The sequence below is a fragment of the Thermobia domestica genome, chromosome 4 (genome assembly GCF_964235325.1).
Source record: "Thermobia domestica chromosome 4, izTheDome1.hap1.1, whole genome shotgun sequence".
NCBI classification, from domain to species: Eukaryota; Metazoa; Arthropoda; class Insecta; order Zygentoma; family Lepismatidae; genus Thermobia; species Thermobia domestica.
Window position 1 is genome coordinate 5,286,992 of NC_137457.1, and position 16,106 is coordinate 5,303,097.

The 16,106-nt window shown below is 38.3% G+C and overlaps 1 protein-coding gene across 1 annotated transcript in view; it reads right to left on the minus strand.

Moving 5' to 3' along the window:
- Positions 1-13,459: 13,459 nt before the first annotated feature.
- The window catches only part of LOC145683684 (uncharacterized), a 45,128-nt gene continuing 42,481 nt past the window's right edge, over positions 13,460-16,106 (minus strand). The window contains exon 3 of the mRNA XM_081755040.1: positions 13,460-14,000. Within this exon, the coding sequence (XP_081611166.1) occupies positions 13,492-14,000 (509 nt within the window). The 3' untranslated portion in view covers positions 13,460-13,491. The remainder of the gene's footprint in view (positions 14,001-16,106) is intronic.

Below are 16,106 nucleotides of genomic sequence, written 5' to 3' on the forward strand. Positions count from 1 at the left end.
TGCACTGATCTATTTAGTAACAAATTTATGTACTTACATTACTACCACAAAGCAAGAAATATTCCCGCATTTTTAATCATACCTTGGAGACAGGCTCGTACCCAGAACACTAATACAGGAGAAGGGACCAATAACCATTTTCTTAGGGGCTAATTTGAATTCATATTATACTTTATACATAACAATAAAGAACTTTAAGTCAGATGTGACCAGGAGACTGGGTTTAGTTTCCAAAACTGTGTACAGATGTCAGCAATATTCCACATTAAAGGAGACGCACATATAAAAGAATGTTCACATTAAAAAAAAATAAATAAAAAAAGTGGCCAAAGAGTTAAGATAGGGTTAGCAGGAGGTCCTGTTTTGCCTGAACACGTCCTCTTTATTTTGGACCTAAAAAAGGTCCGGACAAGCTTTGAGATCGTAATCCTTTTCCTTTTCGTGTGAAGAGCGGTTGTTCTGCTACCACACAATATACAGGGTGTAACAAAAAAGGTACGGCAAAATTTCAAGAGTGGACTCTTTATGGGTAGACAAGCAGAAAAGTTAATATGAATATACGTCGGGAAATGCGTCGTTGCAGAGTTATGGCCATTGAGCCAGCTGACAGTGTAAAATAGTCACATTCTGGTTGCCCCTCAATGTGACTCAAGTTAAACATCAACAACTCAGCCTCTAATTAAACTAGAAAGATAATTTTGGTATTAATATATTCCTGAAGAACGAAGCTTTCTTCCAGTATGCATTTTATGTACGTGGAGGTACAACGGAGGAGGCGAGAAGGTGAAGTATGTGCTTTTATAATATCATTTTTTACGAGGGAGGAAGACACGGCAAAATTTCATCGGTGGATTCCTAATGGGTAGACAAGCGAAAAGTTCATGTGACCATATGTCGGGAGTTATTGAGTTTTATTAAAGTTTAAATTGAGGCAAATTAAGGGACGACCAGAATGTGACTATTTCATACCTTTAGGCGGCTCAATGATCGTAACTCTGTAACGATGCAATTCTCGACATATTGTCATACGAACTTTTCTGCTTGTCTACCCATAAGGAATAAACCCCTGAAATTTTGCCGTACCTTTTTGTTACACCCTGTATATCTATTGTAAAATATTATTAAAATCCGTTATATGGTAAGCCTATTAGAAAACAAAGTTTGAAATAATCAGATGTCATTGGATTGAGACTTTTTCCCTAAGTTCCTTAGTACTTCTAGATTTCAAAATTACGTCATGCATAAGTACTGAAAATTTTCGAGTATATGAAATAAGAATTAACATCAAAAGTTGATTATAATATTCCGTGAAAACACACAGATCAGAGCCTAACTCTGAGAGTTTGAGAAAGTTAATCATTTCAAATAACTGCAAAGTCTTTTGAAGAGAGACGTTTACTGTACAAAAGAGATCAGTTAAAGAAGTACCGTAGCCAAATTAGTAATTCAATAACAACAGATTACTACTAACTAGTAAGATGAACACTGGATTACAAAGAAACTGGTCAAGTGATATATATACGAAATCTGTGGTGTACGCAGAAATTTGTCAAGGGGGAGGGGGAATTCAAGCTTCGAAGTTCATATGATTTTAGGTATTTGAAATATATGTATCTTAATATTATAAATGTTATTTTTGCATATCCTCTTTGTCATGGGGGTTAAAACTTAGAAACTCTCCTTGAGTACGCCACTGAATGGAATAATGGACTCTATGGTTCGGAGACTTGAAATATTTAGAGAGCTTAGAAATGTGGTGTTCAAAAAGATGGAGAAGCTAAAATGGACGGAGAGAAAAAGAAACGCAGATGCTTTAACACCGGTACAAGAGAAAGGGTCGTCTTTAACTAGCATCCTTCGTACATTCTAAGTCAGTGCTAGGTAAGTTACTTGTAAAATTGTAACGCTTACAAGTTACTTTACTTTCGCTTAAAATGTAACGCGTTACATGCTCCAAAAAAGTAACTGTTACCCTACTTCGAAAGTAACGCGTTACTTTTAGGGCCGAAAGTTTGAATATGCAAAAAAAAAAAAAAAAGTTACTACTTGAATTTTCCGTACTACTACTACTATTACCGCTATTATTATTATTATTATTATTATTATTATTATTATTATTATTATTATTAGTAGTAGTAGTAGTAGTAGTAGTAGTAGTAGTAGTAGTAGTAGTAGTAGTAGTAGTAGTAGTAGTAGTAGTATTACCTAAGCTTTGAGAAAAAGTATTCTTTCAGATGTTCGAATGGTAAAATATTTTCGTTCTCCATCTTTATAAAAGCAACACCCACCAAAGTAAAATAGACTACCATCGCACTCACTGAATGTATTTATTTGAAGCTATCGAAATTTATGACAAAATCTTCCAGCTACTTGCAATGAGTACACGTGATTTCCTTGAGGCTGTACTCATCTTTCAGAAACTGAAATGGCAGTAAGATCTTATCTGTTTCTCTGTGTGTCGGTCGGTGACTGACTATCGGTTACTGACGTAATTCATGCTCCATTCCTCGATTCTGAGAAATTTACTTATAGGAAAGAAACATTTGTTCCCGAAAAAAAAAATACATATATTGTATAATATTTACACATCCGAAACGTGACGCAAAAATAACGCGAACTAGGCGCGTTACTTAAAAATTTGTAACGCGTTACCGTTATAATTACTTTGGAAAAATTAACGCGTTACTAGGAAGCGTTACTTCCCAAGACTGTTCTAAATACAGTACCCACTATTTTGTACCCATTAATTTAGCAGGTACATGGTATCCAAAAGGTATCAGATACAATATACCTGTGATTTCTTAGGTACGTACAAATATATTTCATGGGTACAAAATCGATTACTTTCATGGGCACAAAACCTAATTTCATGGGTACCTGTACTTATTTGATAAATACTCAGTTAATACCAGTACATATTCTAGATCACAACACAAAACAACAATTGCTATTATAGCTTGAAATTTAAGCATTTCCCAGTCAACATTAAAACCCACAACCATTCTGATTGAAGTTAATGTGGTAAAAATGTGACGGCGCTCTGCATAGAACTTCGGTCGGTCTGGAATAGGGATGCGCACGAGTCGAGTCGAGACAGAATTTTCCTGCGAAAATTCGAGTCGAGACACATCTCATCCAATAGAAAAATATACATTTTTCGAGTCGAGACATCAGTTTTACAGCACATTTTCGAGACGAGACAGCCTCAAATCTTGTCTCGTGCGCATCCGTAGTCTGGAAAAACTTTATTAATATAACGTGAGTCTGTTGGCATTTTACAACTAGAAATATTGGTTTAATTTAATTTAAAAAAGAACTCTTAAATGAAAACAAGGGTCATGTGACGCATCACCTTAAGACTAGATTTTCAATAGAAATTTATAGGCAATCCAACTAGATTGGAAACATCCTTCGAAGAGATTGCTTTCTTCAAATAGCGATAAAGGGAACGATTGACGGAAATCAAAAAATTGAAAAAAACAGAACTGATTGATGGTTTGAAAAATCAGATGACAATATTCAGATTAAAATAGGAAGCTAAATATTAGAAAATTTGGAAAAATCATTTCCAGACTCAAACTTAAGGAGAAAAAAGTTCTTCCCTACTAGTCCCAACACATGCCGGCAGAAAATAATAATAATAATAATAATAATAATAATAATAATAATAATAATAATAATAATAATAATAATAATAATAATAATAATAATAATAATAATAATAACTAACTCTATGGCCTATTTAACCCGGAGATTCAATGCCGCGTTCACAAAATCTCTCCACTGGCTTCTATCCTTAGCTAACTGCATCCAGTTTCTACTTTGTATTCCAATCTCTGAGAGACCCATCTTAATATTGTGCTCCCATCTGCGCCTAGGTCTTCCTAATGGTTGTTTTCTGATTGGTCTTCCAGTTAAGAGTTTGAAAGCGTTTTACTTTCTTCCATTCTAGCTACATGACTTGCCCACCTAAGCCGCCTAGACTTGACGACCCTAACAATGTTGGGTAAACCGTATAAATTGTGTAGTTCCTCGTTATGATGATGATGATGATGATAATAATAATAATAATAATAATAATAATAATAATAATAATAATAATAATAATAATAATAATAATAATAATAATAAGCTTCAGCTCCCTTTTAACTCCCAATATTTTCTTCTATTTTCAAATCATTCATCAGTTATATTCTTCTTCTTCCTATTCCTCGCTTTCTTTCCATCTTTCCTTCTATGGCGGTATGAAGAAGACAATTTTTTTCGCGAGATGTTGATAATTTTACTTTATCCTAATGATAAGATCATATAAAGAGTTTACAGATTATTATGCATTTTTGCTGAGATGTCTAACCTCGCAAGACCGACATGACCGTGCGAGTACATTTGAGCATTGAAAGAATAAATTGTGACACATCTATCCTTCACGAGCTACGTGGCTTAGCTGTCTACCACCCGTATGTTCTGCATTGGGTCCCTGGCTAGATTTAAGATGTAGCCATAGTTTTTTTCCTTCACGTGCAATTGCATTACGTAAATGTTATTTTCTTGATGGCCCACGCCCCATAGTGGGCTGAATCCCAAAAAAGCTTATCAAAAGTTTAAAAACAAATCGATTTTTAGAATTTTTAGGACTTAGGCAGGGGCGGATCTAAAAGTTAAAAACCGAGGACAGCCAGAACCCACACGATGAGTCTATCATTAATCTATATTTTAAAATTAAAAGTGGCTATGTTTGTGACCCTTAATCTCTTGAACCACCAGCCCGATCTCGATCAAATTTTTGACGTAGATGCAGTTCTGCCCTGGGAGTCATTTTAGCTATTCACTTTGACGGTAGAACTTAGGGGAGGGGGAGGAGAGAAATTATAAAAAATAAATAAAACTTAATAACTCTTGAATCAAACGAAAAATCTCGATCAAATTTTCAACATATATGAGGTTTCGTACCTGGGATGGATTTGGCCATTTCACTTTGACGGAACAACGTAGCGGAGGGGGAGAAGGGGAGATATACAAAAATCAATAAATATAAAAATAAAAGTGACTATGTTCGTGAGTTAATAACTCTTGAACCACCCGATCGATCTCAATCAAATTTTCAACATAGATGAAGTTCAAACCTGGGAAGTTTTTATTATTTCATCTTGACGGTAGATCTTAAGGGAGGGGAGGGGAGGAGGGGAAATATATGTAAATGAATAAAAATTAATAACGCTTGAACCCCCCGATCGATCTCGATCAAACTTTCAACATAGATAAGGCTCGGACATAGGATGTTTTCATCATTTTACTTTGACGATACAATGTAGGGGAGAGGAAGGGGGACATATAAGTAAAAAAAAAATAAAAAATAAAAGTGACTGTGTTTGTGACTTCATCACGCTTAAATCACCCGTCCGATCTCTATCAAATTATCAACATAAATGAGGTTCGGTTCTAGGGTGAGTTTTATCATATCACTTTGACGATAGAACTTAGGGGAAGGGGAGAAGGAGGAAGATGAATTACATAATAAAACTTAATAACTCTTGAACCAAACGATAATTCTCGATTAAATTTTTAACATAGATGAGGTTCGGGCCTGAGATGTTTTTATCACCTCACTTCGATGATAGAACTTAGGGGATGGGGATATATATAAAAATAAATTAAATAATAACTTAGGGGGCGCGGTGGCTCAGTGGTAGAGCGTTCACCTCCGGTGCTTGGGGTCCCTGGTTGTGGGACTTTGTAGTGGACAAACACCGTGCTCGTGAGTTTTCTCGGGGTTTTCCCGTTTCCTCCCACTTTCTTCATTCCACAATTTCACTCAACTCTCATCATCACCGTCTCCTTTAGCCTACCCGGCATAACCGTGGGACGTAAAACTTAAAGAATTCAAAATGAAATAATAACTCTTAAGCCACCGGACCGATCTCGATCAAATTTTCAATCTAGATGAAGTTAGAATCTGAGATGTTTCTTGTCATATCACATTGACTGTGTAATTTCAGGGAGGGGGAGGAGACATTTGAAAATAATCGAAAATGACCGATATTAGTATCGAATCTATAGTTTTTGGGGTCATTGAGATGAACAGTGACACTTCTGATGCCGTTTAAATCCAAATTCAGCCCCACAACGTAGCGAAGGGAGAGAGGAAGATATGTAAAAATGATCGAAATGACCAATATTGTTGTCGAATTCATAGTTTTCGGGGTTGCTGAGATGAACAATGATACTTGTGATGCCGTGTTCCGAAACATGGAGAGGGGAGAGGGATATATATAAAAATAATTGAAAATGATCAATATCAAAGAGCGCTTTAGTAATAGTAAAACGTGAGTGATTAACGTAACATATTACTATTTTTTCTTAATTTAACCCAGTGAAGCGGGTAATTGTTGCTAGTATACTATCAACTTTGAAAAATACATATATAAACAATAGCTTAAATTATTTTTGTCATTCAAAAAACTGTGGGCCTAGGCCTCCCGACCCAGGGCTACATCCGCCACTGGTCTTAGGACGTATAGTAGAATGTTTGAGGTATTAAATTTCGTGAATTTTTTTTTATTTTATTTTATTTTTTTTAAATTGCTAGCCGAAGGCTAGCTCCCTTGCGAGGGTTACGCCCTCTATCCGGGGTGAGTGATGAAAGTATTGGGGTAGTAAGGAGATTGGAGCTGGTCTATGGGATGTAGGAGAACTGGAACATCATGTATTTAAGTAACACTTTATTATATTTCAACTTTATTTCATTTTATTATAGTATCCATCAGACATTATGATCTTGTGATCATAATCATAAGGGCAGGAAAAGATGATGGTGAGGTGCACTTCACAGGACAAACACAAACAATTTGTTAAAAAGACGAATGCTGGTTATCTTCTTGTCCAGGGGCTACTCTGGACAGTGATGAAGACATATGAAGCCCTGTTAGTATAATGGATTTACAGTGCAGTAAATGTGGGTGAAACATGATGGGGAAGATGATCGGAAGAATAGGCAGATGCGATAAAATGGTCGGGGTGATCAGGTGGAAGAGTTTTGAGATAAAGGGAGAAGAGCAGAGATAAAGGACAGGTGATGAAATTATAACCCAGATCGTAGTTGCGATCGATATCCATCGTGTCCACAAGTAGAGGGTGCCGTTGCTGAAAGCGGGTAGTTATGAACCTGAGCCTTAATTTTTCGATGTGATGAAGTAGGGTAGGAAACGTTATGCGGTCATACAACTCCTGCGTTGGACTCGGAAGCTTGATTCGGTATGCTAGACGAAAAGCCTGTCGTTCGAGCACTTTTAATTTGTTGTAGAAGTAAGGTAATGCTCTAACCCAGGCGGGATGTCCATATGTTAAGACGGGGCGCAAAAATACCTTGTAGGTATTGAGTACTGTAGAAGGCTGTAATCCCCATGTGGTACCTATAAGACGTTTAAGAAGGTTTAAACGATTATAGGCCTTGCGAGTGATTTCTTTAAGATGTGGGCGCCAAGTTAGATGATGGTCGATAGTGAGACCGAGGTAAGTGACCTGTTTAGTGGGTTGAATTCGTGTACCGTCGACACTGATGTTAAGAAGATACGGATTTTTCTGTACTCGAGAGCGCTTGCGAGGTGGAATAAAGACAATTGTCTGCGTCTTAGTGGAGTTTATGTGAAGTCGCCACTTATTGCACCATCGAAAGAAGGAGTCAATTGCTATGCTGAGAGAGGACTTAATCTGTTGAATGGTTCGGGCTGTACAGAGAAAAGCAGGGTCATCAGCATATTGGAAAGTGTGCACATTGAGAGGAAGTGTCGGCATGTCAGCTACAAACAGAAGATATAGTAGGGGTGAGAGAGCAGAGCCTTGGGGTACACCAGAGTGAATAAAAATCGGATGAGAGAAGGAGCTATTGATGGTTACATAAGAGAGGCGGTTAGAAAGAAAGTGAAATATGAATCGGAGATAAGAAAGCGGAAGTCGGAAGCGGTGTAGTTTGAACAGAAGAGCTAAATGCCAAACTTTATCAAAAGCTTTTTCGAGATCGAAAAGGATGAGACACGACGGTCGAGCAGTATTATAATGATTGGTAATGAGATTTAAGAGTCTGAGCAGTTGATGCTAAAATTAGGTCTAAATCCAGCCTGATGCACAGGAAGCAAATTATGGGTAGAGAGATGGAGATGAAGTCTGGCGACGATGATGCGCTCGAGAATCTTGCTAAATACGGAGGTTAGCTGTATTGGACGGTAAGATGCCACAGAATCTGGAGGTTTGTTAGGTTTCAGAAACATTAAAGTAGAGGACGTTTTCCAGTCTGAGGGGAAGTAGCCGGTACGAAGTACAAATGTATAGACATAAGAAAGAAGAAGAAGAAGACAGTATGGTGCTTCTTTGATGTGGCGATAAGTTATCCGATCCAAACCAGGAGCTGTATTACGCTTGCGATTCACGACAGACGAAATATCATCAGTAGAGATAGGAGCGGTGAGAGGATTATTGTCGGGAAGACTATGAGTGTCACTCGGTTGTAAGTAAGGTGCTGATAGGTTCAAGATGTCCGTGGGATGCCTCCGGGGAAAGTCTGGTGAAAAAGGAGTGAATGTAGTTTGCAGGTGGTCGGCAAAAGCGTTGGCTTTATCTTCATCTGTTTGTAGCGGACAGTCATTAAGAAGCAATGGATAAGGCGTCCTGGTAAGCTTGCCCGTCAGCAGATTAAAGCGTTTCCAGTACTTAGTTGGGTGCGAAGTTTCTGCCAATGTGTTGCAAGTCTTGACCCAGGTCCGGAGTTTATATGCCTTAACATAGTTTCGGACTGTGCGCTGGAGTTTGCGATGATGCTGCAGTGCTTCCAAGTTCCCAGTGCGCTGAAACTCTTGGAAAAATGCGCGGGAGCGGTGTATAAGAGGTAGATAACTTGGTGGTAGGCGTGGTTGGAACCGGGAGATTTCAGTGGTTGGTATATGAAGTTCGGACGCATGACGGATAGAGTAGGTGATATCAGAAATGCAATTATACAGAGCATCTTCTGTGGTAGGCGGCTCAAGATTGGCTAAATCGGCAGTGATGGTTGAGCGATAATTTTCCCAATTTGCTTGGTCAAAACGTGGGACACGCCGAGATTCTGGTAAGGTTCGAGGACTATGAGTCTGTGGTTGATCAATGTGAAGTTTGATGGGTAGATGATCGCTACCAATGGAATCTAGTACCTCGAGAGTACATCGTTGGGAAAGGTTGACAGATGAAATCACTACGTCTGGTGTGGTTTCAGTGATAGGTCGAGTAGGTTTTGGTATGTCAAAGATATGGCCTGTGGTATGACTGGTGATGAAGTTAAGGAAACGTTGTTTCTGGTTAGCTGAACGGCTATGAATATTAATATCTGCCATAATGATATAATATTTAAAGTTATTAGAGATATACTGAAAAAAGGAGAGGGGGATTGGGTGTCCAGGGCACACATATATGGTGGCTATAGTGACATAAAGGGAGTGAAAATAGAGGGTGATAATGAGGTGCTCCGGTATGTTATATAAGGCAGGGTGGTATTGGCGATGACTAATGGAAGGATGAAAGCCAACAGCCACTCCCCCATTTGCTCGGCGTGCAGCTACCGTAGAATCACAACGTAGTAATGTATATCTAGGTATTTTAAAAGACATAGCTGGTGTGAGGTGAGTTTCGTTAATGAGGAAGGCTTGAATAGATTCTTCTAAGAGAAGCTGTTCGAAAAGAGTATAATGAGTAGCGAGGGATCGAATATTAACAAATAAGAGCGAAATACCCATGATTACGGTGCAGTAGAAGGGTTGGAAGTTTCTGCGGAGGCATGTTCTTCGAATGGAGTGACATGAAAATACACGTGTGGCCCAGAGTAGGTAGCTTGAAAGGAACATTTAAAGATCAGGCGAGCAGAGTGATTGACCACCCCGAGAATGTGTTGTCGAAGAAAAGGATGAATGTTTTGCATTGCGATAGTGAAAAAAGATAGTAATTGTTGGAGAGTAATAGGTTCGTCGATAGCTGGTGGTGGTAGCGCTTGCTGAGTTGGCGGTAAAACAGGTCGCAAAGGAACCGTGAGTTCCGGGCTGAGAGGCTCAGCTGTAGGTTTTGCTTTGCATCGATAACTATACGTCGGATGCTGCTCTGGACATGTGGAGCATTTAGGTGGTTTAGCTAAGTTGGTGCATGCCTTAGTATCGTGGGCACCGCTACAGTATCCACATTTGCTAGGTAGCGTACATTTTGAAGTCGGGTGGGAATTGTACGCTTGACAGCGCTCGCATCGCAATGGTAAAGCTGGAGGTGATTTTGATGGCTCGACGCGATGCTTTCTTTTATAAATGAAAGCGCCATAAGTTAGCAAGTCATCGATGGTGGTTTCGGAATTAGTAAGGACTCGTACCATGTATGTGGCTCCATGGTCGTTTTTAATACGTATGCACTTAAGTATAGAGTGCCCCTCTTGAGTGAGTTCTTCCTGAATCTCATCGTCTGTCAGGGAAGGATCCACCCCCCTAATGACAACTGAAAGAGCCGGGGGTCTTCGTGGAGGTGGTGCCTGTTTAAACGCCTTTGATTCAAGTCGCTTCATTTCAGCATGTTTGCCAAAAATTTCGAAACTGCATTTGTTTCGTACAGTGGTTAAGAATGATGAATCGTATGACTTGAAGATTATCCCATTGGGTGTATGAACAATTTGAGCGACGGAGGCGCGTGGTAGATATTTTATGAGTTGTTGGAAAGCCAGCTTGGTATTCTCAAATTTGGAATCAAAGTTGGTAAGCAGGAATGAATGAAGACGAGGTTTGGAAGAATCCAGTATTGTCGGAAATTCATTAGCGTCGTCGAGATTCATGGATGAAACAGACTGTTCGAATTCACTAACAGTATGATGACGCTTAGACGGGGGCTGAGTTGAAGAAGTGTGATGTTTGTCCGGTGTGCGTGATCGGGATCTACCAGAATTTTTGCCTTGGGAAGCAGATGGATGCCTTCGGTCAGGCCCCTGGCCCACTGACGTGGGGTTCAGAGACGGCCCAGGAGGTTGCGGTGGTAGTCCCGGATGGCCAACTGACGCCATCCAAATGGGCGCAAAAGACTTCGGCGAAGAGAATGATCGAGGAAGCCCACTGTGGCTCTCACTTGAGGCAGCAATACGTCCTCGCGGAGATGTCGGTCAGTGCGAACACTGGCCCTCCACAAAAGAGATGAGAAGACGAAGATGATGATGATGGCCACGGGCTCCCACTTGAGTCAGCAATACGGACTGCAAGGGGATGTCGATTGCCTGTATCAGAACAATCCTCCCTAAATGATCAAAAATATTAGTAAATGCTCGTAGAGCGTTATAAATCGAACTCAGACCTATAAATCGATGAACGATTCGGAATTCTGAGTGGGTATGATTTCGTGAAAACATCCATCCCTCTGTTATACTTGCGGAGCGGGCAATCATTTGATGAGCGCCGTTTTACCGTTTTCGATGTAGTGAACGTGAATGTGAAAAAAAAAATAATTTAAAGTATCTTAACTTTATTAATTTTCATTTTTTTTTTAATTTTCAAAATGGATAAAATAGATGAAGGTATGTGCAATTCAAATTTACGCTTAGGAAGCAATTGAATTTCCATAAATTATTATTTATATTAAAGTTAACGAAAAATAAAGAATAATTAAGACAGAAAAGCAGATAAATGCAGAAAAATAGTTATGAATTCCGTATAATTCTATAGACAAACTGAGTTTACGACAGACGCAATACAATAAGCTAACGGAATTCACAAAAAAAGCAGCTGCCCATATGTGCCCTTACAAAACTTATACACTTGTTTCCCAATAGATATCCAGGATACCAATTATTAGTAATTTGAAACTAAAGCAATAATAAATATATCTTATTTTGTTATATTGCAGTTCACGTCATAACCATTTTGGAAATAGACATTCTGCCTTTATAATCATTACACTGATCTCCAGTGGATTTTTTACAAAAACGAAAGTATCCAATCTTTATAGACTTCGAGGCGCTGAACACGAATATCACACTTAAAATTAGCTGGTAGCTCAGGGTTGCCAGTAAATGTGGAATTTACCTTTAAAAATCATGTTTTTCACATTTATTTTGTTAGGTTTTACTCAGGAACGTATAATTACGTCCCTATTTATCGTTGCGGAATGTGTTATACCTCTTTCTATTCGTCGATGACCGTACTTTCTGAAAATTTAACAATCGTTCCGAGAACCGGTACCGTTGGGAAATTATATACCCATATATTCGAAAATATCCCTTTTTTAAAAGAGGAAAATCCGATTTTTATTTTTTTTACTGGCAACCCTGCAATAGTAAAATTATAATTTATATTTGAAAAGTAACCTGTCAATATTGGGAATGTTTTCTGCAAATGTCGTCATGATCGAAGCGAGCCCAACTGTGAAAAAAAATATTATCCCTTCTACCGAAATGCCGAAATTTTCCCTACCTTTACAAAATGTATATACATTAAAAATGTAACATTGACTTCCGTATGCCGAAGTGATTATCATTTCGGTAGTCTGTACTGGGATGGGGGATTTTATGTGCTGAAATATTGCACGAAAAATTTCCTTTTATAATTATAGCCAATCTTTTCGACAATGAGTTCTAGGGAACCATAAGTTCTAGAAAAATGCTGTTTTCAGGGATCGATTGCAACTTTTGTGCAGACTGTTCAGTTCTAATTGAATATTTTTTTTAAAAAAAATGACTATTATTTCTTGATTACATCTTTTTGAGTACACTGGAGGTGTTGAAATCTTTAAGAACATATCCTACAAGTTATACATTCCAACACCTCAACTGTGTATATAGAAGTTGCATATCTCTCAGGTGTTTGTTTCATGGTTAAATGATAATGAAAAAGGAAGTATAACCATTCCTCCAGTCTAAGATGAATCTTTATTGTTTGGAGTATTTTGTTCAATGAACACCATATATCACTAATATTATAATTAATTGTGGGTGTAATGTATTTTCTTATACAAGAAGAAAGAAAACACTAATCACCAATCGTCATAATTAGAAACTCCAACCGAAGGTAGGCTCAATTCACGCAAGTTGTGCGAAATATTAAAAACATAATCCAACAAAAACTTCCTTTGATGGTACTCCTTGACGATTTTTATCAAGATGTCTTTCACTTGTGTTTGTAATGGGACATGTACAGATGAGGTGAGTTGAGTTGATTTTGAGTTTAACGTCCCTTTCAGCAGCGATGCTATATAAGACGCTACCTACTGATTAACATGGAATTTGAATCACATGAGATCCCTCCGGAATCGAATCCGGGTCACCCACCCCACAGGTGCGTAAGCTAACCGCTTAGCCACGAAGAAACTCGACATGTACAGATGTTGTGAGGAATGACAAGGAGATTCATACTCATATCTGAATGATGCACTGTGTAGAGAGCGCAGATTCATCTAGTAAATAAGTAAATAAACAAATAACTACAAACGATTTATATTTATTCATTTAGTTTATTACACATACGCACATCCTTTACAATAAAGACTTAAAATCGTAGAGAATGACGGGACCAGTAAAGAATCATTTTTATTTGGCTGAATAATGTTATTTCTGCGTTTAAGTCTATCAAAGAAATACCAGTAATGGAATCTGGTAGTTTTCGTTAGTTTTCCTAATTTTGTCGACACCTGACTTTCTGAGCTTTCACCTTCTGGTGAAAGCTTCTCTTTCGTATTCGTGGCATTCACAGAAGGTTCTAAGGGAATAAACAGAAACGTTAAACCCTCATGTAATTCCGTTTCATTGTTTCTAGTAGTGTTATGCTCTGGTTCAATTAATTTCCTCACGCTGGATATCCTGCACAGGTATGGGATGAAGTAATGGGTGTTGTTGCTTGCGTTTAGTGGAAGGAGTGTACATATCAAATCCGATATTTCGACCTTGTTTACTATGTGCTGATTTGGTGCGATTCGTAGTTTCTTCTTAGCATCTTCTATGTTCTTCAGTTCTTCATCAGTTTCACCTGTAACAATATATTAATTAAATTTAGGAGTAAACAAGGAATAGAAAATCTAAATGCGCATAAAGCACCGTATGATAAACACATGTTTTTAAAAATACATTAACAATTGCCTTACAGCAATGCCTTCTTAACAACATTATAGAAACCTGAGTAAACTCGTTTGCTGGGGACTCTATGACCAAATTTTACACGTAATACATGTGATTGTTCGACAAGTGATTACCGGACCCATGCGTTAAGACGGCTTTGCATTACAGGCCTTCAATATGATCTCATGTGATAACATGGACTGTTTTCCAAATCTGTGGTGGCATCCTCTGTTGTTTGTGAGGTTAGTTTTGTTGACCTCGGTGACTAACCACGCTACAATGGGTTAAAAAAACGAAATATTTGAAAAACTAGTGCCTAAGAAGGGTTCTTTCAACAATGAAAACAAACGAAAATTGCAGACGCTTACGTGTGGGGAGTAAGGTGGATGTCCCAAGTTCTTCCAGTGCCACCTAACACCTTGATCACTAAGTTAGAAGTCTCCACAGGCAGGAACTTTTAGCCTGGGCCTGGCCCGTGAATTTATAATGTGGGGCCCGACTCAAGTCCGAACTATGTTTTAGCATTTAGGCCCGAGTCCGGCCCAAACTCGTATGATAATCAAATGAGTGCGAAATAAGCTCGAATTACAGATACTTAACAATTAACGCAAAATTGTATTTTTATTTACAGCAATTGGAGATTTAATTTTGCTGTTGTGCGTTAAAAGTTCTCCAGAAAGAACGGTCCAGTAAATATCGTTGCATTGTATATTTAGAAAGTTAGCCCGAAATGGCCCGGGAAATATGGTTGTATATTTAAAACTTTACGGCCCGAGCCCGGCTTGGACTCGAAGTGACATATGCTTTGTAGGCCTGAGTTCGACCCGCAGGCTCAGGCAGAGCCCGTGCAGACCTCTACACTGTATTTCGACTTATTTCAACCACACCTTAGATAACTCTGCCTCGTCTTTCGTAAGTGAGGGACGATTGCTATGTGTCCAAACTGCAGAATCGTGATGTTCTGAACGAAACCCTTTTACCCACGGTGTAGCTGTCCTATATGGTAAGCATCATTGTCACACGCTTCCTGCAACCTTTCATTGCACTTATATATATTTTTGATGCGGACGATTTGGATTTTCATACAAGTATGCTGTTTAAGTTTCGTAAATATGGTTTAAGAAAGCTCATACAACATTGATCACTTCAACCATACAAGGAGCCACTTCAATGGCTATCCTTGGTACTATACATCTCCTCAATGGTTTGAACTATCATTCTCCAGATTCACCTTCAGCAAGATCATGCAAATACTCATCTCTCGACAGTCTTGCCAGTACTTCATTTACAACCCATGTAAGATAATATACGCTAGTAAAACACAATTAAGATATAGAATAGTGTCACGTGCATTGTACTTGTGTGATACTTGCTAGGTCTACCTCATATACCTTACGTGTCTATATCATTACACAATGCATTCACTTTCTCAATAACTTCTGAGCGCTTAAGAAAAACTGTCGTCTGATAATTCGACAGAATCCTTTATACTTTCGACGCACTGCTGCTAAATGCTCTCAACAACAGATACAGCAATTTTGGTCACAAATTAAGAACGTTTACCAAGTCATATCTCTATAATCGAAATAGCATGGCAGGAAAATTTGTAACGTATGATTTACAAATTACAAACATAATAGTATCAGGAATATTTGACAGAAAATTCAATATTTAACTACCCTTAACAGAACAGTAATCGAGCTCGATTGCCTAAAAACAGCTAAAAGAAATTGTAATGAAGGCATTACTGAACCTCACTCTGAAAAAGTATGCTACCACCTTCACACTGAACCTCATCTTCAAATAATATTGCTCCTTACAAAATCGCTTACTCCCAACCCCACTCTCAAATAATATTACTGTGCTCACTCTCGCTTACACTCACCCTCAAATTATACAGTAAAATCTCTCAATAACGAAAACGATGTGACATGATTATTTGAACAAAAGGAGAGATGTCCGTTACAGAGAGATTACAGAGAGGTTACCTTTATATACCTCACAAGGAAAGCACATG